At 38.7% G+C, this 26,338-nt stretch overlaps 1 protein-coding gene across 5 annotated transcripts; it reads right to left on the reverse strand.

The window, feature by feature from the left end:
• Positions 1-992: 992 nt before the first annotated feature.
• Positions 993-26,257, reverse strand: RCBTB1 (RCC1 and BTB domain containing protein 1). 5 transcript variants are annotated; one of them, XM_074913284.1, is made up of 12 exons: positions 26,089-26,257; positions 19,790-19,940; positions 18,776-18,926; positions 18,157-18,323; positions 15,377-15,535; positions 14,181-14,288; positions 13,119-13,261; positions 9,896-10,086; positions 6,200-6,326; positions 5,564-5,715; positions 4,741-4,871; positions 993-1,947 (listed from the first exon to the last, which is right to left on the reverse strand). In XM_074913284.1, exons 2-12 carry the CDS (start codon positions 19,931-19,933, stop codon positions 1,807-1,809), a joined length of 1,614 nt encoding a protein of 537 aa, XP_074769385.1. In that variant the 5' UTR covers positions 19,934-19,940; positions 26,089-26,257; the 3' UTR covers positions 993-1,806. The 5 variants fall into 5 exon arrangements, 4 of the variants coding, with proteins under 4 accessions (XP_074769385.1, XP_074769368.1, XP_074769376.1 ...); XM_074913267.1 differs by having other exon boundaries at positions 19,790-19,960; XM_074913275.1 differs by lacking the exon at positions 26,089-26,257 and adding an exon at positions 25,721-25,858 and having other exon boundaries at positions 19,790-19,960.
• Between the last annotated feature and the right edge of the window lie 81 nt (positions 26,258-26,338).

Here is a 26,338-nt window from a genome sequence, read left to right on the forward strand (position 1 = left end):
AGATCAGTCAGCACACAATAACAACATCCAAAACCTAAGCACTCAGGGTAGAACAATTAGCTGTGCCCCACAGGACAAGATACTAGTGTTTTTCACTTGCTTATACAGCTCAGGCCCGCTGGCTGGCCAGGACTTGAAACACCATCAGTTTACTGCCTGACCGACTGGAGCACCCCTGCCCAGCACACTCCCACCCAAAACAAAAGTGCATTAACGTGGAGCACGGTTTTATCTGTTCTTAGGGAACAGATATACAAATCCACTGTTGTGGGAAAGACACAAAAGCTCGTGTGAGTTACTTTTCCCTATAGCAGCACTCTGAATCACTGACAAGCTTTGGAGCAGCTTAGAGGGGAAATCCTGTACTCTGGTTCTACCCCTGCCCTGCCAGGCCTTTACAACTTGCAGTCTAAAACAAGTTGTTCGTTAGAAACATTTATGACACATGTGGAAGCCTTTTGTCAGGCTATCTTAGCCCAAACCCCCAACATCATTCTACAGGAGCTCCCTAGTCTCTGCCAACAATACAAAATTCTGGGCTTTGCAAAACTTCACAGTCATAACCCCAAAATCTGACCCACAGTTAAGTTAAACTTCAGACCTGAAGTTCCAGGTCCTCTGCTTTACCCCCTGATCGGTGCAGATGTAACACCTTAAAAGCACCCAATAAAAACAGCAGGTGTGTATGTCTGTACATACCTGCTGTGAGGTTACAGGCACATACAGATTTATTAGTGAAAAAAACAGACCCATAAATTGCAATCACTAGGGTCTACATTAGACTCTACAAATAAATTTGCTGTTTTCTGAAATCAAGATTACAGGTATTTGTCAAGCACTGTGAAATCAGTAATACATACTCTGTGGGGCTGGTTGGGGGGGGGGGTTTGTTGTGGTTTTGGGGTTTTTTAAGTAAAGCAACTTAGATGCTGTACATAACAGAAAAGCTTGCTATTTTCTTCAAAGTCCAAAGAAGTTTTCCAACAAACAGGTACAAAAAAAGATGAATTTTATTACATGTAGTTTAAATTTATACAACACTTAAATGCAAAAACCCCATTTTAAGAGCAATGTACCCCTTCCCCTCTAAAGGAACTGACATCATCTGAAGTCAACGAAGAGGGAATTTTTTCCATTAACCATTATAAATATTGTTTGAACAGATTACACAAAGTATACATTATAACTTATATTAAGGTATACCCAAATACAGAGATTTACTTCCAATTAGATTTTCTAGCTACCCCTTTCTTCAAAGCTACTTGTGTAGGCTGCTTTGAGGATATATTATTTTTGCACACTTCTCTAAGCACTGAATACACTTGGTTAATTACACACAGCAAATGGCAAATTCATTCACAATCATGCAAATGCTGTAAGAGAGATCCATGCCATTTGCTTCTCTCTAATCCCAGGGAGTTAATGATTTGAATGACATCATTCAGTGGCTCAGGTCAGATTACTCTCCAAAACGTAAACTGAAAATACAGGTGGTGCTAGATCTGACATTTCTTAGGCTAAAAAGGTAAGTGCTTATCACTGGCTGGTATCCTTTGCACACTGCAGCGTTGCCTCTCTCCATCCAAAATCTTGAGCTGGTTCCACCATCCAGGTTTGCCAAATGTAAGTGAATATTTTGCTTGACATTTTTTACAACAGTTCACTCAGCACAGAAAACGTGTTTTCACTGTGGCCTTTCACGTCTTCTGGTACGAGACCAGGTAACACTTGCTTTTGCCCGTACAGTTATGACATCCTGTTATAACTGCAAAAATCCTACAAACACCCGTAACTTACAGCCTCATTTCAGTTCTTAAAGGCTCCACATTTACTGGCTTTAGCAATGAATTCCTTTAGCAGGGGACCATCCATTTGCCAAAATGCTGTAGTTTGTGTCACTTCCGTCAAATGATTGACACAAAACTTAAAGCAGAATTCCTCTAAGTCCTAAACAGAAAAAAAAAAAAAAAGAAAAAAATCATCTTATCTTCGCTTCCATCACAGAAAATTACATCTAGGCATAAGTGCCTGTATATGCTTTATTTTTGCAGAGAATTAGACAAACACATTAACTCAGTGGCTCTCAATGTTTTTTCCCCCCACACAGTCACTATGTAAATGCAACGGAAGATTTTAATTCTACCCATGTAGCATTGTTACAAGGGCAAGAATAACCATAATTGGGTTCTCGCTATATAGCTGCAGCCACAAAAATCTGAGCAATATATATTTTAAAAGTTTTCCCACTTGAAGAGTTTCATCTACATTCACTGACAATTATTAAATCCAATACAAACAGGAGCTCTTGAGGTAATGATACATAACCAAGACTGTAGATTAAGAAAATTCAGCTCTTTAGTTCCATAATACAAACTCAAATCTATTTCCTGCTTAGTTAAGGGCTTAACTAAAGCCTTGAAGTTGTGTGTCACCAGGCTTAATGCAAGCATATACTAATGGGATAGTTTTAAAGCTAGCTTTAGGCAGAAAGCCTTTCTGTGCATTAGACTCGTGTTACAAATCTACTCTTTGTGGTGCAGCTCTAAGCTGCTATAAGGAGGATGCTGCAGCCCTGACCAAATAACAACTCCCCACCCTGTTCTAATTTATTATCTTACAAGTTTGTAGAACTTGTACGTTATAGGTGAGAACACACCCTCCCTTAGCTGCTCAGTAGACTGGGTGCTGCAGTAAGGCATAACAAATTTGCAGAGCTCTTTAAGCCACATGAGGTATGAAAGGCTGATTAATATTCATATTTTCACTTAGGTCAATACTGAAAGCTAGGGCAACTGTGTGCCAGTGAGAGTTCTTGACACAATAACATAAAAATATATCCTGGCCTAAAACCAGGCATTCTGAAGCTGCAGATCTTGACTTGTGTGGCATCTGTGCAATGAAAAAAGACAAGCTTATTAGAACTGAACACCGATGGTTTTCTTTTTTATCTTTAAGTAACAGAATGAACTAGCATTTTAAACAAAATTAATCATACACATTACGATATTTTGCACTGCTTTATTAAAAATGAAATCATATTCCAAGTCAATGCAACAGAAACATACAATAAACAGAAATACTGTAGTATTAGTAACTTTGGGAAATTCAAAGTTCTGTATCAAAAAAGGCTGAATTTCATTTGCAGATGCATGCACTTCCAGAAAACTACTTAACAGATTTCAGTGAATAAAGGCACAAGGTACATCCAATGATTATTTTAAAAGCTACAAGAAGGAGCCAGACCTGACCTAATTCTAACCACTTCAGTCAGTCACCAAAAGAAAGTATAAGAGAGTTTCATGTCATGGAGGTATTTTGAATTAGTGAAGCAGCTTCTTTTAAGTGCTGTCTTCCAGATGCACAATCCCTTGGAACAAATTACATCACTCAAGCAATTTCAGGCCCCCACCCCTCATTACTGCACTTAAAACTTTTTACTAAAAACCAACTCCTCAGCATCTCCCATTCTCTCCTTGATGCAGCATTTAAGCCTATGGTTCTAACTTAATTTCTAACTTAATTTGGCTAGTGAGATACAGCCAAGGCTTAGTAATTGGACTTCTACCCTCTACAAGCAGAATCCATCACACACTGAAGACTCATCCTGCAAACAATCTTTTAGGGCTAAAATATGTAAATTTCATATTTTCCATGAACTCCCGCCAAAAAAATTGTTATTCACAGTAGAGCTGAAGCCACAATTCAGACACTAACACAGCCCTCGGGTAAGGTGTATTAAACAAGCAACACACTACAAGGCTCTGAAATAAGTTAGGGCATCTGCATGCCAATTGCCGGACAGTAAGTACAAGAAAAAGCAGTGAGTTGATTTACTGAGTACCAAACCTGCTTTATAAGCATAAGTAGCAAATTAAAAACTAACCAATCGCAAAGTTGCAAACACGATGCACAGATACTACTCTGAACACAAATAGCCAAAGCAAGCCCAGGAATACTTCCTGATTAGTTCATGAAGCAGCGTGTTAGTGATCTAGTACTGAAGTCAGACATTATGCAGTAGGGACGTTTCACTAGCCTTCCCCTCTTTTCACACAATGTTTCTCCATCTTCAACATTTATCAGGGCCATAAAGCAGTTCATATCCTGTCATTTCATTAGCATACTGTGAAGACTTACAGTCTATTTGACTGTAGCTAAACAAAACAAAAAGCCAACAAAATAACACCCTGCCAGTGAAAAAAAACCCCAAATGCACTCAATCCCCAAACCTACCACCATATGACATCACACCATCTTACAAATAAGTAACTTAAGGCTTACAAAATTGCTTTTCGTAGTGTTATGGGCTTTGTTTTGTATTTAAACCCTTCCCTTGCTTAAGGGTTAGTGTTTTCATCCTCAGAAAATTTTTGTTACAGCTTGCCCTGCCCCACCCAGAAACAGTAATTCATGAAGCTTGACAGTGTCATAACCTTTTATCATGAAATTAAGCAATGCAAACATTTACAGATACTAAGTCTCAGCCTGGGACTTAAGTCAGCTTTAGATAATCTGTATATGAGTTCACCTTCCCAGTACTGGTTCATGGGAAAAAACAAAAAATCTCTTATGGCAAACACAGTTTTTATAAGTCCAACATTCTCAAATTCTGAAAATGGCAAATAGCATCATCTGATAATGTGAAAGCGAGCTTATATGAAAATATAACTGGCTGCTTTTCTCCATCATGTAAATCAGAAAGTAGCCACCTATTTAAGAGATTGAAGTTTAGAAGTTTACCTCTGCATCATATCTGACAGCAGCAGAGAGCAATGAAAATGCATTTTCCACAGTAATTCCTCTCTTGATAATGTGTTGACACAGTTTTTTCAGTCTATTTTCACAGTACGAAGTAGCCAAATCCAAAAGCCCTGCAATTAAAATGCCATCATGTTAGTCAGATGTGAGACCTCTGCTCTTTCAACAACAGTTCATGCTCCTGGGGTACAGACTGCATATGTATTCTATATGCAATGTTCTATATGTCTATAATATGCTTTTTGCAAGTAGGTCACTATTCAGAAAAATTTTATTTTGCCATTACACAGGAAGAAAGGCCTTTCATTACCTCATGCCACAATCCTGTTAATCTCTATAAATACACAAGCTGTTCCACTGATTTGCATACATAACTGCTTGCAAGAGTGGAACTGTCACAAAATAGGCACCACAACATGAGCAAAAAGCTAACATTATAAAAATCTGTGCTTGAGTTACAGCTTGCTCTTTGTTCTGCTGTTCAAGTTTTGCCTATGAGATCCACTGAGATTCTTTGATATTATACTAAACAATAACTGACTCAATTTAGTAAAATATATATTTTAACCCAGAGAAATAGTATCTCTCCCAACCTTGAAAAAATTGCTCATAGTTTATTTCTAAATATGCACCACTTTTGCTGTAGTAAGTTTGCTGCAACAGTATTTTAAAGACAGTTTAATTAATCACCAGTAAAATGCATTATAGGCTAGACTAGAAACCTCTATGAATACATTTATTCTGCATTCCCTGTCTCCGTTTTTCTGGATGTTGCTTTCTGACATAATTGGACCATAAGCAATACCTATTGCATCTTCAGGCGGAAGGTCAACACTGTCTGTATACAAGTACTCAAGAAAGGCACGATACACAGGATAAGAAAATTGGTCTATTTCTATCACTTCCTTCATATCCTCATTCCAGTATGACTGGAACATGGTTCTGAAGTGTTCACACCTAAGAGACAAAGACATCATCTGGAACACTGTAACATGAACACATGAACGTTACATTACAGTTCCCCTGAAATATGTATTTGGGGCACTCTGCAATATTCACAAATACTTTACCATACCCCATCACATCCAGTGTTCCACATTTTGATTCCTAATACTGTGGGCACTGTTATGCATCAAGATAAAACTTATATTTGATCTATGCTACAGAAACATCTGCATATACGTTTCAATCAGACCAACTTAACAGAATTTATCATCCTGGGAACGACAAAAAGCTTAATGAAAATTGAATACAGACTATTTTAAGACAGTTTGATTCAACTCCTTCCAAAATCACTTCATCTAAAGTGAAAATGGATACATAGATGCTATATATTAGAGGTTTAGGCATCCCTCCCTACCCCTTACTTTTTTTCCTCCCATTAGATGCAATACTAAGAGGTTATTCTGTACAAACAACAGCTGTGAAACATGACCACTACCTGATTTTCAGAACAGCTTTGTGAACATGGATGTACTTCCCATCCACACGGAACTTTAGATCTGAGGTTTCTGGGCTGTCAAACTCTTTCTTCAGAGACTCTGCTACAGTTAAAAAGTCTTCATGCTCTACAGAAACAATTTTAAAACAAACAAAAACCACATTAAGCATCTTAAACGGAACACACGTCACTAAAGCTAGCAGCTCAACTAAGAGCAGGAAAATAGGTCAGTATCAGGGCTCCATTGGCTTAAGTGGTGAAGTGGGAAGACTGAATTAATCCAACACCATTTCCTGTTGGCACGGTCTGCTCCACAACAGCTACAGGCAGCAGTGGTCAGCAATTCCTGTTCCAGCTCATTGCACAGAGGTAGCACAGCAGCAAGGGAAGTACCTGGAGAACTTTCTTACTCATTCTTGGTCTGGGCACCACCCATGAATTTGCCAGCCTCCTGGAAGCTCAGTACTAGTGTCAGGTCAGCTCAGCCCTGCAAGCGAGTCTCTGTGGCTAACCTGCAGACTGCTGGTAATGAGTCTGCAGAATCACTGGCAACTCACTTGAGACACAGTGTACATTACTTAAGCTGCACTGACACGGTGTGATCTGAGCTTAAAGAGTAAGAAAACATGTCAACAGTTGGCCCCTTTTTTGCGCTGACAGATAGGATGTAGCCTGCAGGTTATCTGTTAAGGTTTTTGCCAGGGCTTACTAACGTGAGCTGTCACTGACACCATTATACTCAGCTATTAGTCAGTTCCGACATCACAAAATCCAACAGCAGTGCTGTTGAAGACAGACAATACATCCTGCATTCTTGGTACAGCCCAGGACACAGGACTTCAGCAATTTTGGAAGTAGATTAGAGATATTGCAGCTCTTTGACAGTTCTTTATATTAAGGCCTATGGCACTGGTCCCACAGAGGCTCCACTATGTGTCTCTAGAATCATACATGAGTTGTAGCATAAGTCAGCTAAGGCATGTGGCAAAGAAAGAACCCTGAAGTTTTAGAAAACCTAATTTAACCCACAGTACTTCTGTCGATGCATCTTAAAAGCGTGTTTCAAAACATGTGGCTTCTTAGAAGCGAAGTATAGAAAAAAAAACCAAGTGCATTTCCACTATAAAGGGATGTGGTCTGTCTCCTGTGTCCCAGAGGACTGTGTATTGTTCATCCATATACAATCCACAAATTACTCTTCACCACTAGGGACAGCTAAATTAGGTGGTATTTAAAAAGAAATACTGCTGTAACAAACTGCTGTAACAGACAAGTCACATTTGGGCCACAAAAGACCATACACTCCTCCACAGAACCTGCCTCTCATCAGGGCTAACCATGCTCCAATCCCCCTCCAGTTGCTCATGTGATTTTTTTTCTAGGTCATCAGCTTAGCTTAAGCTTTGCAGTAGATCAACTTTCAGGCCAAATACCTTAAGTTCATTCCTCAAAAAAGGCTGCAGATTTGCACTTCACCACAGCCAATCCTGAGTGACTGATTCATTTTTTTGGCAGAGCCATAACTAGAAGTACAACAATAATCTTTATGCAGAGTTAGCTCTCACTAAGGAAAAAAAAAAGAAAAACATAAAGAGAAAAAAAGAGGATTTTTATCTATAAGAATAAAAAAAAGACAGGGAAGGAAAAAAAGTATATGGAAAGTGAAAATTAAAAAAGCCCCCAGAAATATTCCGTAAGTAGGATTATCAGAGTTAAGAGGGGAAGAACACCCAAAGGCTAAGAGGAGTTAAAAAGAGCAGGTACAAAATTCAAATACTGTGTTATACTCAGTCTGGGAATATTTCAAAAAAATCAAGAACATGAAAGAACTGAAACTGAGGAGAAGTAATTTCAACAGCTGTTCTGGTTTGGGCTAGAATAGAGTTAAATTTTCTTCATAGTACCTGGTATGGGGCTATGTTTTGGATTTGTGCTGGAAACAGTGTTGATAATACAGAGATGTTTTTGTTATTGCCAGGCAGTGCTTACACAGCATCAAGGCCTTTTCTGCTTCTCACACCACCCCACCAGAGAGCAGGCTGGGGGTGCAAAAGTCATCAGGAGTGGACACAGCTGGCGCCAACTGACCAAAGTGATATCCCAGACCATAGGACGTCATGCTCAGAATATAAAGCTGGGGAAGAATGAGGAAAGGGGGGAGATGTCTGAAGAGATGGCATTTGTTTTCCCAAGTAACCATTACATGTGATAGAGCCCTGCTTTCCTGAAGATGGCTGAACACCTGCCTGCTTTGCTTGCGTGCACAGTTTTTGCTTTACTTACTAAACCATCTTTAAGTCAACCCATTAATTTTCTCACTTTTGCTCTTCTGATTCTCTCCCCCATTCCACTGGGGGGCAGTGAATGAGCAGCTGTATGGGGCTTAGCTGCCAGCTGGGGTTAAACCATGACAACAGCCTTCACTATTAGCAAAATGCAACAGACCTGGACAACCATCAGACCTCTACGGAGGGCAAAACTAACACATATCGCAAGGATCAGAAAATGGAGAAAGTGAGAAGTGAGATAAAACAAGACTTGGATTTACCAGAAGCAGATCACTCCAAGCTAATCTTCTCTCTTTAGTAAAACTATTCAGTTTTCCTCTATAGACGAGATGCTGTTTTCTGGACCTCTATAAATGTGATAACATGCTAAATGAGAAGTTAAGATGGAGAAGCTGGGTTAGGACAAGTCACATGCAAAGATAAAGTCTGAGTCTGGAGAAAGGTTACTTAGTATGTGGTCCGTCCACAAAACCAATTTTGTACAGGGAGTAACAAAATTAGGATCTGTTGTCAATATGAAAATCTCCTAAATGATCTTGAGGACTGAAGCAGCAGAACATGTGTGGTTTTTAACATGAAAACACCTTCATGTTTTCAAGGAAGTGCATGCTAAGTGCAAGCTAAGCACTTTATAGCATATTCAGGGTTAAATAAGAATCAGCAGCATGTGAATCAAAGATAATCAAGAAGAAAGGCTTGGGTTTATTTGTTGGTCACAGCAACTGCATCCCGATGTGTAATCTAAGGCAGTACAAAAGAGTTCTAACAGGGAAAACAATTATATTAGGGTCTTGCTTTACAGGAACTATTATTTACAAGTCTGCTTCTCCTTGTGGAAAGTCAAACTAAATTGAGTTGAGAGAAATTAGCTCACTAAATGAAAACTTGGAATTCTGTTACTTTCCTAACATGAAATACAGGAGAGAGATTTGTTCCTTCATATTCATATTGGAAGGGTAAATACTAAGGAGGGAAAGCTAGAGAAGACACTAATAAATCAAAGTTGTTAGATACCAAAGTAACAAGCGTCAGGAGCCATCTTCCAAGTAGGAATAGTTTTAGGAGAAAAAAAGGTGTGTTTAACGATCCAGGAGTTCTTCCCAGTTCTGAGCTGGAGCTCAAACAATACAAATGTAGGAAATAGTCACAGTGCAATGATAAAACAGGGTTCTCTCCAGATGATTACTGGCAAACAAACAATCTTGTTAACCCTACTCTGGATCCTTAGCTGCTGAAGTAGACTGCTTTCTTCAAAAGAAAAAAAAAAAAACTAGCTAAAAGAAATAGTCTTCATTGCTGGTTCTCCTTAAAGCAGGAACCACCCTGCTACAGAAGTGGTATCCTCTACTAATCGCTACAAGTGTACACAGAGATTATAGCATTGACTGACAATGGAGCTTGTGCTCACCTACTGATAGAAGACGCCACATAACAGCGGGGGTAGCAAAGCAAGCAAACACATCATCAGTGCAGGCAAAGTGAGTGAGGTGGGGAAGGATCACGGACTGCCCACGGCACTGGCCCCACATGTACACCTGGCCACTCTGCGTCTTGGCAGCTGATGTGTGAGCAGAGTGGCAGGCTGCAATCTCCACAACCCTGTGAACAGAAGAAACCTTGTAAGGTACTTACACATATGGAATCAAGTGACTTTCCAAATGCCTCACCAAAATAACAGCCAACCAAACTATGCATCTACACTCCTGTACTTCCTTCTTTGTCCTGCATGAATGTGATACTGGTTGAATGGATATTTTAAAAATGCAATGACATTTTCAGATTGTTTGTAGATTTTACCATAATCAGATACTGCTTTAATTATGTCATTCTTATCAGTTCACATTTCTCCTTCCATAACCATGGGAAAGGTATAAAGAAAAACAAAGTTTTGTTTTTCCCCTTTAAACCCAATGCACATCAGACACTTCTCAAGAAGAAATGCTTATGGAGCTTATGAAACTTGCAGTTAGGTAACAGGCAGGGAAGTTATACCACTAAGATTTTTGCAGAGCATTTTTCGGAACTTCTTTCAAAAGATTTAAAAATTCCCTCATTTTGAGATTAAGTGTCTATGTATTTTTCAATAAACCCTTTATTAAGAAACCCTTCTACCCCCTTTTTAATCTGTTTTTTGTATGTACACAGAGATCTGACCTACTGCCTGTATTTCTGACTTCTTATTTTGCTGTTAGTTTCCTTTCATCAACACTGAAATTCAGCACAGAACATGGACAGTCCTTCACTGGAGGAGAGGTGAATACATGCATTTAACTCCACATTCTTGAGGATCTACAGTTGTTTAAATAAAGTCTATATAGTATTTTCACCTAGTTCACATAGTTCCTTAAAATATCAGAACTGCTGATGCATGCTTAATCTACTGTGCTTTCCTGTTGCTCAGGCAATCCCTCTCTTGCTGTCTGAAACAAGAACTAAGAATCACATTTCCATTAGAAGGACTTCAAGTACATTTCCAGTGTCTCTGTTCACACAATAAGCAAAAGCCAGGGGAAGTTCCAGCGTTAGTTCAAATTAAAAGCTACGCTTTCCTGTTTTTTTTCCATGCTAAAAATGCATGAGAGGATTTCATGCTTTTGTGCCAGAAAGAGATCAACCGGGACAAATAAATGTCTTTCCAAGCAGTCTAAGAATATACATATCAAAATGTTTGTTCCTTTACAGGACAGTATCCACAAAGAGTTAAGCTTTTTAGGCAAAAAGCCTTTTTAGCACAAAGCCCACGTTATAAGTGCAAAAATTATTTCAAGATAAAGCACAGAAAAAAAGCTGCAATCACTTTCAGTATATGTATCAGTAGTCTCTGGCAGATAAAAGACTAATGGGTTGTTTTACACCATTATCAGCTTATGAACCTCTCTGCAACACTGAGGTCTTTCAGCATCTCTGCAAGAAACATCGTAAAATAATTATTTTAGGGACAACTTATTTGTCACCATAGCTATCCACCTAAACTAATTCCTTCCTAAGCTTTCTTTCCTTAGCAGAAGAGATTCTTATTTTTAGAGTAACTACACTATACTTAAGAAGTATAGCAGAACATGTACTATAACACATGTATAGTACATGTACAATACTTTCAGTACACAGACAGGATAACGTTAAGCATACACTTAACATCAAAATTCAGGAAGCTGACCTTCATAGCTGATCCTCCAAGATAACACAAAGTCTAAAACTTCCTTACAAGCTATATGTGCAACATCCTTCAAGACAGCACCAAATGCCACCTCCTAAGGAACTGTCACCAGCATTCCATATAAATGACAAAAGAGTTATATAAGTGACAAGACCAGGAGAAGCAGCAGTAATATGCTTCATGGGAAATGACAGCTCACCCACTTATAGCACTGTTTCCAAGGGAGCCAAGTCAATAAAGATGAGTAAGTTCAAGTGACTTATCTCTCCCTTAGATTCCAAGCAGAAGTTCTATGTATTTTCTCCCTCCTTTAGTCATTGAACAAATGCCAGTTTTATTATAATCCCATGCTTGAGTTCACACAGAGTTCTAAACGCAACAGTTCCCCCCCTTAGTTCACTCAATAAATAAATTGCTAAGAAAACAAGGTTGATCTATTGGAAAACATACACATTTATCTTCCAGTGCTTTTCTAAAGAGTATTTCATTTTGCTTTGGTAGTATCAGTTCCTTCACAGAAAAATCAGCCTCACCTCAGTGGTTTCTAGTGTAATGGTTCCTTTCTTCTTTCCTCCCACCCATTTTTTAAGCTCTTAAATAATCTCAATACTGTGCAGCTTTTAATTTAATGTTAAGTGTGAGAAACAGGAAAAAAATAGGAATAACTTCCCAGGAAGACAGTTCAGAAATGGAGGAGAAAGCCATTCACAAGTGCTTCCTAGTTAAGAGAAGATAACTTAAGAAATTTACAAGTTAAGGGATTTATAGACTAAGAGGTTTCCCAACTGAGGTACATTAATCGGTAGGTATACACGTGGGCCTAGAGAATGGGACTGAGGTCCAAGTTTATATGTGAACAGCAGAAGAGCCACCCCAAATATGAGGATGACAAGGGTGCTGAAAGAGAATGCACAAGAGTTAGGGTTATAATTTATGAGTCTAGGAAACTAAGAAACTACAAACTTCTAACCAGTACCATTCATAAAAGCGGTATTATCTGCCCTTAGCTCTAGCAACCTTGCAAATCAAATTCTGTTTACGTCGTTGGCTATTGTCAGCCTTTCAGAAAATTGTTTTTTTCTCACATGTCACTTCTTACAAAGGTGGTGCTTCCTTATCCCCTCTGGGTATTTTTTTAAACGTAGGCCTCAATACAGCTTAAAAATTTGGCTTATTGATTTCACAGCTCCAAATTTTTAACCAAAGTAACCATATTTAGAATACCCTAATACTTAGTCATTCATTATCTTTCAGTATCAGTTAAATACAAAATAAGTTTACTTTCAATAATCATTACAGATAGCTAAAAGCACTCAGTCTATAGTAAACAATAATTTACCATCCTTTCTTATGCTTTTAAGATTAGCAATAGAAAAACAATCCACCAAGCCCTACACATGCATGCTTCCAGTGCTAGAGATTGCATCACACGTGCTCAGATTTATCAATCCAGAAACAGCTTCAGCAAGATTACCTTTCTTTTTCCATCATGATCTGCACTGGGCTTAGCTGGTTACTTTTATTGCCAGTTCCCAGCTGCCCGTAAGTGTTAGCTCCCCAGGCATAGAGCAAACCCTCATCTGTTAGTGCTAGCGTGTGCGCATAGCCACAGGCAATCTGTAAGTAAATGTATAAGCATTACTACTAAACAAAACGGAGATGAGAAACAAAATTATTGTACACATTACCTTAGTCTAGCTGATGTTAAATATCTCGGGCATTCTTCATTTAGCACTACAATGCGTTATTTCTCAGTACTTAAAGCTAAGACAAAATACATTAACTGTAGGTACTGGATAAGTACCAACTTCATTTAATGTTCATTGGTTACTCCTAAGTAATTTACTGCACTCTTGCAAAGTCTTCCCAAACTTTACTTGCTTTCAGCTGCAGACTCTTCACACAAAGAACAGTGAACTTCAACATCATGATTGCAACTTAGAAATACTTTCAGAATTTGATGTTTTAAAAATGATAAAAATGAGAGCTGCAGTTCAACAGCCAACAACCGTTCAACCCAAGTTATCACAAGAAACTCCACAGAAACTTACTGAAAACCCAGGAAATCCCAAATTTAGTTTTAGTCTTTAGCTGGAAGAAAAAAAAACCCAAAACCAAACAAAACCCAACCACCAAACAACCAAACCTACATCCATGACTCTCATTTTTTCCTCTCCCCTCACTTCTGAAGTTCTAATTAGAATATTGACGTAGAATCTAATTTTAACATCTTGTTCCCCTTCATTTCTTGTCTTTGCCTAGTGCATTTCATTCATTCACCTTTATAACAAAGATGCAATTTGTACCCACAGCATAATTTATTTAAAGGTATACTAGATAACTTTAAATAATTCATTTAGAAAAGCAAGTATTTTACAGCTTACTTGCACTTTTTCTAAGCTTAATATAATGTATAGAAGCTAAAGAAATTCAGTATTTGAACTGAGAAATCTAGAAGCAGTTATAAGATTCCAAAGATACAGTTTTAGCAGATGCAAGCAACAGGAATGCATTTTCATTTCCATGTTAGACATACCTGGAGTATACACACACCATGTAATGCTGCTACTCTGCATGGCGTTAGCTGGTTGCCGTTGTTGCCAAGACCAAGCTGACCATTACCATTGTAACCCCAGCCATAAACCTGATTGCAAAAGGGAAATGAAATTAAGCCACTCCTCTGCAGAAGTACAGGACATTTAAGAGTTAGTATCAAGCACAAGTCAAAAAAGCACATCTTATTAAAAACCCATATGCTATTTCAAAAGCAATACAGAGAAGGCTGAAAGATATTAAGTATACTGCAATGACTGTGCTCAACTTTTCAACCCTGCATTTACCATTTAAAGAAGCTTTCTAAAATATATTTGTCTTTGAAGTACTAGGAAATCTGCAATAAACTTATAATACACTAAAATCACTCCTAAAGATCTACATTTTAGTTGACTTCTACACCTTCCTTTCTCCTTATTACTTTTTCTTTTTTTAAGGAAAACAAGAAATTAGTTATACTGATCACATGATTAGCTATGATGATGATTAAACTGAAGTCCCCAGTTTTGCTCTAATTTTTCCTTTGGTTATGCTGGACACATCAAGACAAAATATGTACAATGAAAGTTCATCTCAACCTCAGGGACTTTTACAGTCCCTCCGGTCACAAAGAAATGCTACACTCCCAGTTTGGTGACATGTAGTAAAATTAAGGTTACAGTTCATACCTAGAAGCAAAATACCACCATAAACTGTGAAACAGAACAGTTGCACAATACTAGGGCAATGTTCAAAAGCTTGGTTTCGTTTTGTGGCTGGCGATTAAGCAATGTGTTTAAGGATCAGTGAATGTATTCTTGTGGAAAGATTAACTATTTAATTGTGCACTATTTAATTGTGTTTTTTAAAAAAAATCTAATTAAGACATACGTTAATCTATTGAAATGTGAAGACAAACATGCGTAATACAACTGATCAAATTCTTGCAGTTGCAGACTCAGTAGGAGTTACGTTCCAATGGTCTTTGCCATGAGAAGGAATGTTTAGTGTAAAGACAGCACCTCCAGTTAATTTCAGAGTTTTCCTTAAATTGGTCTCACAGAAGTTATTAATGTAAGTCTAATATAACTCTATCAATACAACTCTATCTTGAGCACTCCATGTCAGCATTTCAACATGTTCAGACATTAACCTTGTAAATTCAGGTAACAGAGAATGTGAGAACACAGCAATGCTTACCTCACCATTGTTTACCACAGCCATGGAGGAGGTCTGACCACAAGCAATGCCAACCACCATTTTACCCTGTAAACAGTTCGAAACTCTACGAGGGGTTGGCTGGTTTGCTGTAGATCCAGATCCAACTTGACCACAGTTATTATAGCCCCAAGCGTACAGCTGTCCATAAAACCAAACAAAAACGGCAGTTCAAGCCTTAAAAATAGTAACAAATTATAATCTTACTGTAGTCGCCATCAGATTGGGTAAAGAACCCCATTTAACAAGCTAAAATGCTTAAAATTAAATTTTCAACAGCTGAAGATTATAAACAGCAGTAGGACTGATCTAGCAAATATGAACATAGCACTTTTTTCGGCTTCTTGCTACAGAATCAGAGCATCTTACTACAAAATGAACATATTTCCATATTAAATATAAGTCAGACTATAAGACAAAGAGCATAATGAGTAGACTGTCCAATACTTTCTTGATGTTGGAAAGAGAAATGTAAGCCAGAATGTCATTTGTTTCCCAAACAAGCTGAACTCCCCAATTTACAGCCATTTAGTTTTCTTCACAGAACTCTAAAGCAGGTTATTGCTGGGTACTTATCATACCTCTTTTATATCTTTCAAGGGCTGTGAAAGGAGATGGCTTTGGCAGCCCATGTTTCACAGTAGCAAAACTCTCTTACACAATGGCATTAACAAAAAAGCTTCACATCTCTTGACAGTTCAAAGTTTGCCAGTAGCAAGCTAATAATAAAACCAAAAATATCTGTTCCTATCATCTAAAAGCGCAGAAGACAGGGAAGCAGTTTGCTATAAAAAAAAAAAAAGTATAGCTTTGTATTTTCAATTCCTTCAATTTTTATTACTTGCATTCACACCCATAGTTTGGCATAAAACTACTTCTGATAGTTCATTCTCTGGTGCTTCACCCAGTTAAAATGTTTGTCCTCTTGGAAATACCCAGCCACTGACATGCTAGCCAGTAAAAGCACACTGACAGATACCCTAATGTGAAGTCTGCACATACTTTCAACACCAAACCAAAAGTCAGTCATTAGAAACAAACACCCCTGGCACCGAACAAGCAAACAACCCCACCAAAGACAAGAACAAAAAAACCTCCCAACACAACTCGCTATGTCTAATAGGAACAAAAGAAACCATTAGTCCTTTGCTTTTTGCTACTTGTATTTGCTGGATCTTTGATTCCTACCGAATATTTGAAAATGCTCCATAAAATAACTTAATAACACATTAAAAAAAAAAAAAAAAAAAGAAGCAGAGAATTTCAGAAAGTAGATCAAAACACCAAAGAGCCAATCAGTTACCTTTCTCAGAGAAGCATGAATGACTGCAGTCATTTAAGTCTATCATTAAGATACTTTTTTTTAATTTGCACTCCACTAAAACTGCACAGAACCAGCTGTACAAATCACTTATGACAAGTATTTCCATGAATACTTCCAACTTCAATGCCTCTCTGAAACTCCAGATATATCAAGTCACAAGGTTTTTGCAGTCAAATCTTTCTTTGAATAAAACTCTAGTTAACACATTTTGCTGCTCTCAGTATGATCAGTTCTGGTACAGATAAAACCTCTGAGCACAGACAAGACAAAGATACAGCAAGGTACGCTAGGGATGGATTTATAGTACGTTAACTAGCCACAACGGCAAGCAAGCTGCAAATATCAACTCCATGGTAAATACAAAGAACCTTCCCTGCTTCCACTGAGATTTCAAGCATGCTACGTTTATTACAAAAGACAGCATGGCCATCACAGACAGCTACCACACAGCAGCTGGCACCACTAGTTTAACTAATACAAGAACACCCTGTCCTTCCTGCATGCACACCAAATTTTATAGTTTAGCCAAGTCAAACATGACAGCATGAAGATCTTTCCTAAGTGTAGGCTCTCCTTTCAGATAAAACACAGACTGCTCCCAGTGTCTCTTTTCCTACCCTGCTGCTTTGCTACTTGCTATTACTGTTGCACTGACTCCATACTGAACCATAACACAGGCATGCTCAGATTACCAGGATGGAAAGAATTGTAGTTTCCATTTTCATTGTTAGGAAGGTTTTAAAATTAGAACTCTTCTTTTGTTAAAGAAGAGCTGAAACCAAGCTTTCCTCCATGCAGTAACATGCAACACAACATTGGTCAAATCGGACTAACTGGAAACTAATTGTTTCCCATGACATTCCCTTAAGCCACATAAGCAAATAGCGTAAAGCAGACTTGGATATATAAACCAAGTGCTCTTTCATTGGCTACACACAAAGGTACTCAGAGGTGTGCAGAGCAACATTCTTTCACAGTATCAGTGTTGAAATCATGAAGACTACAAGAAAAAGATTAAACAAATAAACCAGTGAATAAAAGAACTCAACATACCCCTTAAATAAAAGTATTGCAAGCAAGTAACAGTGTTACATTTTGCACCTCACAAACCATTCTTTCACCTGCAAGTGGCCCAGCTTTCTGGCCTCATCCCTGTGAGACATACAATATATGAAAGACACAAAAAGTTTACTGAGCTTTTATTCCTTTGTTTTTGTGGTTGGGCTGGGGTTTTTTTGTTGGGGTTTGTGGGTGGGTCGGGGTTTTTTTTGAGTTGTTTTCAACTCTGCTCTGAAGAAAAGGATACCCCAGTTTGAGGCAGCAGGGGAAAAGATTAGGTTGTAACTACACTGTACAGAAAGAAAGAACTTCAGACTACAAGAGCATGTGCACTATTCGCTTAAAGAAGATTAAGAGATTTGAACAGGTTTCAACTTACATCCCCATCAAACGACAGTGCCATGGAATGATGAGAGCCACAAGCTACTTCCACCACTTTCTTTATTAACAGATTTGTGCAAACTTGAACGGGAGTAATGCCCTGATTGGTTGTGCCATTCCCAAGTTGGCTGTAACCATTATGTCCCCAAGCATACACTTCACCATCTGCAAAAATATTTAAGTTTGTGATAAAAACCACCAAAAGTTCCAAGGAAGATAGGCAGAAGTCTAAGAAATCAGCAAATGCCAACATGAAAGTGATAGAACGTTAACAAATAGTGAAACGATTACAAGAATCATCCATACATAAAAAATATACTCTGTATAGAACTATTTTATACACATATATCACAATATAACATATTTCTCATATATATATGAAAGTACACAGATAAGACTGAGTATGCCATATATGATAAAAACTCTACATAATGGAAATGGAAATTCACTTTACCTATTACAGAATGCATTTGGTCTCACTTAAGACCAGTGAGAGTCCTTTAGTGTACATTACCCAATTAACAAATTAATACAATTACACCTTAATCCATTCTCATTAAAGGTAAGTGGAAATTTAAATCTGTGACATGTTTCTATACGAAATGTTAATTTTCTACCTTCAGTGCAAAGTACAACATGGGGTCCACTTCCGTAACTGAGACTGGAAATCTTCTTTCCACATAAGGCTTCTAATTTCTTTGGTACTATTGTGCTCTGATTATCTCCAGTTCCCAAACAGTTACTGCAATTCAGTCCAAAAACAAATACCTGAAAAACAGAGGAATACTCATTTTAAGCAATATACTCCCATATGCACAGATGTGGTAATATCCAGGTCTTCATAAATCCAGGACAGTTTTGTCATGGACTCTCAAGAGCCACAGACTTCCCTCAGAGACATTAAGAAGATCAACAGTCATCACTGGGACACTTTGGAAATTAACTGAGGAGTCTGAATTCTTCAGATCCATGCAGGCCTGGAATCTAGGCTTCTCATTGGCAGGAACTGTACTATAAAAAGTATTAAACTGTGAAAGTGGAAGACACCACCTTCTTTTATAAGCAGCTTTTAAAGAGCAGCCACAGCTGTACTGTGGGAGGCTCAGCCTACAGGCAGCTTTGATAGGACTTAGGGGGAAAAAAGTCCTATTCTACCCAGTGTTACAAGAAACCCACCCATTAATACGTGCCAGAACATCTGGCTTGTTTTCTTTCAGCAGCACAATGCTAACTCGCATTGAGTTTCTGAATCATTAAAATCCACACATAATCTTCCACTGTACTGTTACTTAGCAAGCCATAACCTCATTTTATATCTTCACACCTGGAGTGCTTGCACTTAATTTCAACCTCCCATAACTTCTTTAAATTCAGACTGTTTTCAGAAGTGTATGTCATTTTGCAAGTTTTCTAAAAAAACCCCAACACTTTGCCATTTGCAAGTTTTCTAAATACTCCATCTATATTGACCCCATACAAGAATAGAAAAAAAATTACAAGTTATATCCAACATGTTTTGAAACATACAAATTTCACACAACGCTTTTGAGACACTATTAAATTACAAGTATTTGGTGAGCTCTGAAAACAACTACTTGTATGGTATATGTTCCACTTCATTACAGCCTTACCTCATCATTGTGCGTTATGTATATAGCTTCATTGGCTGATGTACCAAATACACATGCTTTCCGAATAGATGCTATTTCTTGAGGTGACAGTAAGGTAAATATTGGCCACTTGCCTACATCCACCATGATGCTGCTGTGTGTCATGACGCTTCTACAAGTAAAATGACATTGCTGTAATAAAAACAAATAATTACACTATTAAAAAGCATATTTTGCACTTGCAGCAACAGGCAATAAAATAATTTCCTTTAAATGAGAGAAAAGATATGTCATGGCTCTGGAAGTCTAACATTCTATTCTATTTGAAATATGTAATTCTATTTCCATGTATTATGGTGAATAAATACAAGCCACTGGTAGAACTTGGAAGAACAGACATTTTCTTAACAGCGTATTTAAGAAAACTGAATTCTATAAAACGGAACATCTGCTGTTCTACAAGCAAACCTGTAGATCTAGCAAATATCCATTGGTGGCAGAGCGGATTTCTGAGGGAATTTTCAGGGGAATTTAAGTTAGAATTTTAATTTATAAATTAAACTATAAATTTTGCACTCATGAAATTATTTTGTAGTCTTACAACTTACATATGCCATGTAAGAAAGCTGCTGATGTATATGTGAAACCTACAAATAAGAATAAAACTAGGGCTATTGAGCACATGACCCAAATCTGCAAAATCTTGCATAATCAAAAGCTGTTATTATGGTCAAAAACTATTTGGAGAACACAAAAGCATGAGATAAACTCACGAGTGTGTATAATTAAGCAGTGAAACACAGAGAAAAGTGATTCAGTAAAATTGTCATAATCTATTACTTAGAAACAAGCTGGACCACATTAAAAGCTGTAAACATGGCCGGGTATAAACATGATCTGTCAATGAACACAGATGTATACAATCCATCCTACATCCTACAATGTTCCTTCTTCCCAGTTGCCTCAGGACAACTGCTGACAGTCAACATAAACATATAGAGATTATCTAGGCCTTCTATCCTGCACATAAAAACCGTAACATTGCTCATACCCTGAAGGGATTCTGCCACTGACAATCTATGATTCATGCTCAGGGGTATCAGCAAGCTTTGTGAAATCTGAAAAGTACGAGGTAGAGAATTCCACAGAATATCAGTGACATGATACAAATCACATTTGGGAGAGAAAAAAAAAACCTAAAAATCCACTAAGGAATTATTCAACGGGTAAGAAATGTAGTTACTATGCAGATGCCATCCTCTCATAAACATCTAGTTCTTCCCTTTTCGTTTGTTTGCTCCAGTCCTATCCCATCCCCCTATTCTTTGCTCTGTGGCTTTCACGTCGGACTTCTTGATGATGCCTGGGTATCAGACACGGACAACAGTGAGAACACAAGAGAGCCTCTTTCCTTTGTTTCTGATGCTTAGTTCTCAAAACTGTGCTGACAACCAAGACATGGCTTCACAAAGCTATTCAAGACCAGCAGTCAATCCTAAAATACAAGTTGCTCAGTGCAGATGTTTTTTGGAAGGAGGGGGATTATTATTTCTTTTTAAGTTTGAGAAACACTGAGGTTACAGTGGAAGTATACGTACAAAAAACCCCAACACAAACAAAACCCAAACTTGTCTCTTCATCAGATTTCTTAACCTTGGTCCAACAAACCCAGCTTGCTCTACAGACCTCTCTCACTAAGAGCCTGACTTCCCTCTATCTTTCACATTGGAAACAGGTCTTGAAAACACCTGAGGTCTCCAGATGGCACATTCATAATGAATTTGTAGAACAGCTTTTGAAAGCCTACTTGATGCCAGGACCACAGCACATTCTGCACAGCTAAACAGATCTGAATGTATTTAAGCCTTCTTAGTTTCTAGTCTAGTTACAAACTCAGGCTAGTTAGCTGCTAAGATTTGTTACCTCACTTTGGCAAACCTTTTAACGTATGACACTACCAATCAACTAAAAGGAAAGCGCCATGACTTTTTCTTTTGCATGGACCAAGTAATTGTCCCTTCTGACTTTACCTATTTAATGTGCCTCATATAATCTACAACCGGCAACGCACAAACACATCATAAACTGGACATTAAGAAAAACACTTTCTTCACTGAAGTTCTTTTCAACACATCCTGTCAATTTAAGACATGAAGAGAAAATGTTATTTTGATGGAGAATGTCCTAGTAAATTAGCACATTTTACAGCACCCTGAGAACCTATTCTGCTCTAAAGGTAACCAGTTTAAAATGTGCTACTTTATCCCTCCCTTTCTGATCTTTGCACTAGGTCTTTAATCCTCTTGGCTTGTTTTCTGCTACTGTACGGACTCAGTTAACCACTCCTCTTTGACAAAACCTTTCCAAGTACTTCCAAAACCTATGCAAGTTACACTGCATTTCCCATACGTCAGAACTCAACGGGATATCTTTTCACACAAACTAATACCAGTAGATAAAAGCTTTCAAGCACATGAGACTTCCCACATTGAAGACGTGAGCAATGAACTCCATCCAAAAATGAAGAACCTTACAATTTTTGACAGGTGTGACAATGCTTTACCTAAAAAAATGCTGTATATTTCCAATTTCAGCAGTTACTACAATCCTACAAAGTTATTTCAAGGACTTTCCCTGAAAGGTTTTTAACGACAACTCATCTGCCATTGGCAGGTTAGTTTCTTTAATAAACCTCAATCCTAAAGCCACTCCAAATTTAGCAACAAATGAAGGTTCGCAAAAATCCTTAAAACAAAACCAATCAAACAACAGAAAACACCTCTTTGCCTTTTACAGAATATCTACTATTTCTCCTCAAACACACAACCTTACCCCCTCCTCTGCAAATATTAACTATTGTCCTTAGATCCTGTCATTTGCTATCATCATTTGGTTGCAACATTTTTACAGTAGCAACAGAACCTATTTTGTTTATGCTTATGTCTAAATGAGTGAAATAACATACAAACCTGAAAGTTCTGGGGCTTATACATGGACTACTGCTTCTTAGCTTTAACTGTGCATAGAAAGCTGTTTTAACTACTTATTCTCTATTCTCCACAGAAAATAAATGTGCAACCTAGGCATAAGCACCACCTTTTTCCTCTCTAAAGATGGATTCCTTAGCAATGTAAGCCAATTTCCTAGTTTTCCGATAAAAGTTCTAGTTGCCACAGGAGGGGGTAAAAATAGGTCTACATTAGGAAAAAATTATTTGGGGAATAGATATTTATATATAGTACTGTAAATGGAGATGTCAGTAAACTAACTCAGTGTTATCAAAACAGAAACCCAATTAATTTTAGCATCCTCTAAGACATACTGGACACTTTCCAAAAGGGTAGACACTCTGCAATACTGTGATTGACCTTTCACACCAATCACACTCAAACTTCACCCTTGCAAAACTTTTGTCTGAATATGGAGGGGAAAAAGCACGTGCGGAGTTTCTTCTGGGCAAAACCTTGCTACGAAAGGCTGATCTAGACTTCAGTCATGTCACTGCAAGCAGTGACACAAAGAAACAGAATGCCCTTCGCTTACCCTTCCTGTACTGCATCAATAAGAGAGCTAGGGTTACTGTTTACTTATCCTGATAATCACATAAAGGCCTGCACACTGCGATATTACCTACTATGCAACCACTGCACCTCAACTGAAAGTTTAGAGTGCAACATAGTAGCATATGTACCAGATGGAGTCCAAAGTAACGAAGTAATTTTAATCGGTTTGCAAATAGCTGTCTCAGTATATTAACTCTTAAGCTATTGTTTAGGTTCTGCAGGCAAGATAGGAGCACCAGTTCTCAGGAGTATCTCACATATCATCATCTAGATTTTAAGTTAATTACAATTAAAAGTCTTATGAGCATAAACGTCGTAAGCTTAAACTTGGTGCCCTGGTAGATAGTTGCTTTTAGAAACACTGTAGGTTGCGGCTTTATACTGTCTTTTCATTTCTGCTGCGTGAATCGGGGATAAACTGCTATACACCATATAGCTTTATTTCTACTGCAGAACTAACCAGCAGAGGGAGTTTATGGCAACAATACCTCTTCTAACTGCTCTGACATCTTTGAAATTATCCAACAATCTCAGTATACAAACAGGAACAGAAGCAAAGATGATTTGTTTGAATTTCAGCTAGAGGCTAAAAATAAGCAAGAAAGGATGACTTGTAGAGACGGAAACTGAGCTGGCCACATATTGCGATAAAAAGAAACTGAACTCAGGGCAGTCACCAACGTTAGGGAAAGAAATCTAGAGCTGCTCACAACTGAAAAAAGCCACATGCTTTCAGAGACATAAGCCCTTCAGAAATTCTGTGCTAAACTGCTGTCTGTGCATTCACTCTCTCACTAGTTTGCTTTCTAAAGTGTGCAGGCTGATTCTCAGTGATATATGTAAGCAAACACGAATCCCTGCCTCTTTTTTTAAAAAAAAAAAAAAAAAAAGACACTGTTTACAAAACGTTTTGTTAAATTATTTTAGATACAGTTTCACAGAGTTTATAGTTCAGCTAAACAAATCCGTGCGGGAGAGAACAATAGCCTAACATAACATCCTACTCCGAAAACAATATCAATTGTCATCACAACAAAAAAACTATAGTTAACTCCTCAAAGATTATCCCCTTTTTTGTAAAGGCTATTTGAACACAATTGCGTGTTTGTTTCACTCTTTCCTCAGGCTCCAATGCCGAAGTTTATTCTAGCTGGGCAGACTTATTACTGCACAGAAAGAAACTGCAGGCTCAGGCCTTCATTTTTCCTAATTGTCTGTGGGAATTATAAACAGCAGTGAGAACACAAAAGCTGGGATATCTCGCTTTAGAACGACAAGTGACTGGCACACTTGACCCTTTTTTAAGTACACCTTAACCAAGAAAGAGTCAAATCCCGTACATAACAGTAATTTCCACTGTGTTTTCTCAAGTTTATGTTTGTTCTTTTAATCTCATATTTCAGTATTGAGAAAGACCATGGAAACAATACATAATATTGACAATCAGATGCATGAACCAAGTGATGTTACTGCAGTTTTCTCCCTGCCAACAAAAAAAATATTGCACTCCTTGAAATCACCTGCCTTAACTTTCTTTCCTTAGACCTTACATAAGGCAAGATTTCTATGACAAAATGTATCCAAACCTCTGCAGGATTTATTTTTGAATGCCCTCTATGAGCAATACAGAGAAAGAAAAACCCGCTGATCTAAGAACTGACAACCAACTGACAAACTATTTGCTTTGAGTAACCAGCTGAAAGAGATACAAGGAAAAAACCACCAGACACATGAATACTGTTGAACATAAGACCCTTTTAGCCATAGGAAAAAACCCTCGGTAGGATGACAGTCATCCTCACCATAACAAAACTGTAACTACAATCACAATATGTCTTCTTTTTAATTTTTAAGCTGAGCCATTACTGCAACTTATTGAAACCATTCACCGAGGACAAGACATCTAAAGCAATATCTACACTGCAATCTGACACGTACAGAGACAAGCATTAAGGAAAAACATTCATATTAAGGGTGTAAAGAATTATTGCATCTTCCAAACACCGTTTTTCCTAAAAAAAAATTTGTGCCCCAAACACATTGTTCCCCAAACACATCTATGATGTTTAGTATCTTCTTCTCATAACCCCACCCCTAGTTTAAACTATTATCTTTTGTCAGTAAACATGCGTTCTGCAAGAGATCACTTCAACTGTCTAAATTACAACTCTGAAAGTTTCTTTTAAAAGGTAAATATTCCTTTAATATTTAAAGAACTGTCTTAAAAACTGAAGAAACACTAACTATTCATATAAAGCCCAGTGAGGAAAAAAAATCGTTGACAGCCCTGTTTTTTCAGTAAGCGGGATCTCAGCCTTCAGGAAGCAGAAAACAAAGGGAAGGATGATCTGAAACACCACGAATCAGAAAAAAATCTGTAAGAACATACTGCGAGCTACGCCAAGCAGGAAGAGAGACTTTCGGAGAGCTGTGTGGGAGAAATTCCCAGGCGGACCAAGAGAAAGCTTCGCCGAGTCACTCGGATGAGGATGCCCAACCAAGCCCTGGTGGTGGGAGAGGGACCCTCTCCTCCCTGGGATGGGTTCCACCAGCCGTACAGACGCCCACCGGGGTCTCCGCGCTCCCGCCGCTCCCCACCGCCGGCAGCTCCCGCCCACGCCAACCCGCAGCCCTCACAGCCCCTAACGGAAACGCAAGGGGCGGGAGGAGCCCGCAGCCCCACGCAGGGGAGGCCCGGCCTGGCGGCGGCGGGGCGCCCGCCCGGCCGCGCCCGCTACCGCGCCGAGCGCTGCTCACCCGGCCCCCGCCACATCCCCCGGCAGGCTCCCCGCGGCCCCTCCGCCCGCCGGGCTGGGCGCTCCCGCTGCCGCCGAGGTGCCCTCGCCAGGGCCGTCCGGGCCGCCCGGCGCCGCACGCCAACGGGCCGAAGGGTGCGCAGCGCGCGCCGGCACCGCGCACGTGACAGCGGCGGGCCGGGGGAAGGGGGGGGCGGCGGCGAGGCGCGGGTCACGTGACGCCAAGCCCCGGGAGGGCCCCCTGCCGCTTG

The sequence above is a fragment of the Athene noctua genome, chromosome 1, assembly GCF_965140245.1.
Source record: "Athene noctua chromosome 1, bAthNoc1.hap1.1, whole genome shotgun sequence".
NCBI lineage: Eukaryota > Metazoa > Chordata > Aves > Strigiformes > Strigidae > Athene > Athene noctua.

Coding starts and splice junctions, on each gene's coding strand:
- RCBTB1 (XM_074913284.1), bottom strand. CDS start 19,933: ATGACACACAGCAGCATCATGGTGGATGTAGGCAAGTGGCCAATATTT. Junction 15,536..18,156: donor CACTGTCGTTTGATGGGGAT/GTAAGTTGAAAC, acceptor TTTTATGGACAG/CTGTACGCTTGGGGCTATAA. Junction 1,948..4,740: donor CTGTCAGATATGATGCAGAG/GTAAACTTCTAA, acceptor TTTTCTGTTTAG/GACTTAGAGGAATTCTGCTT.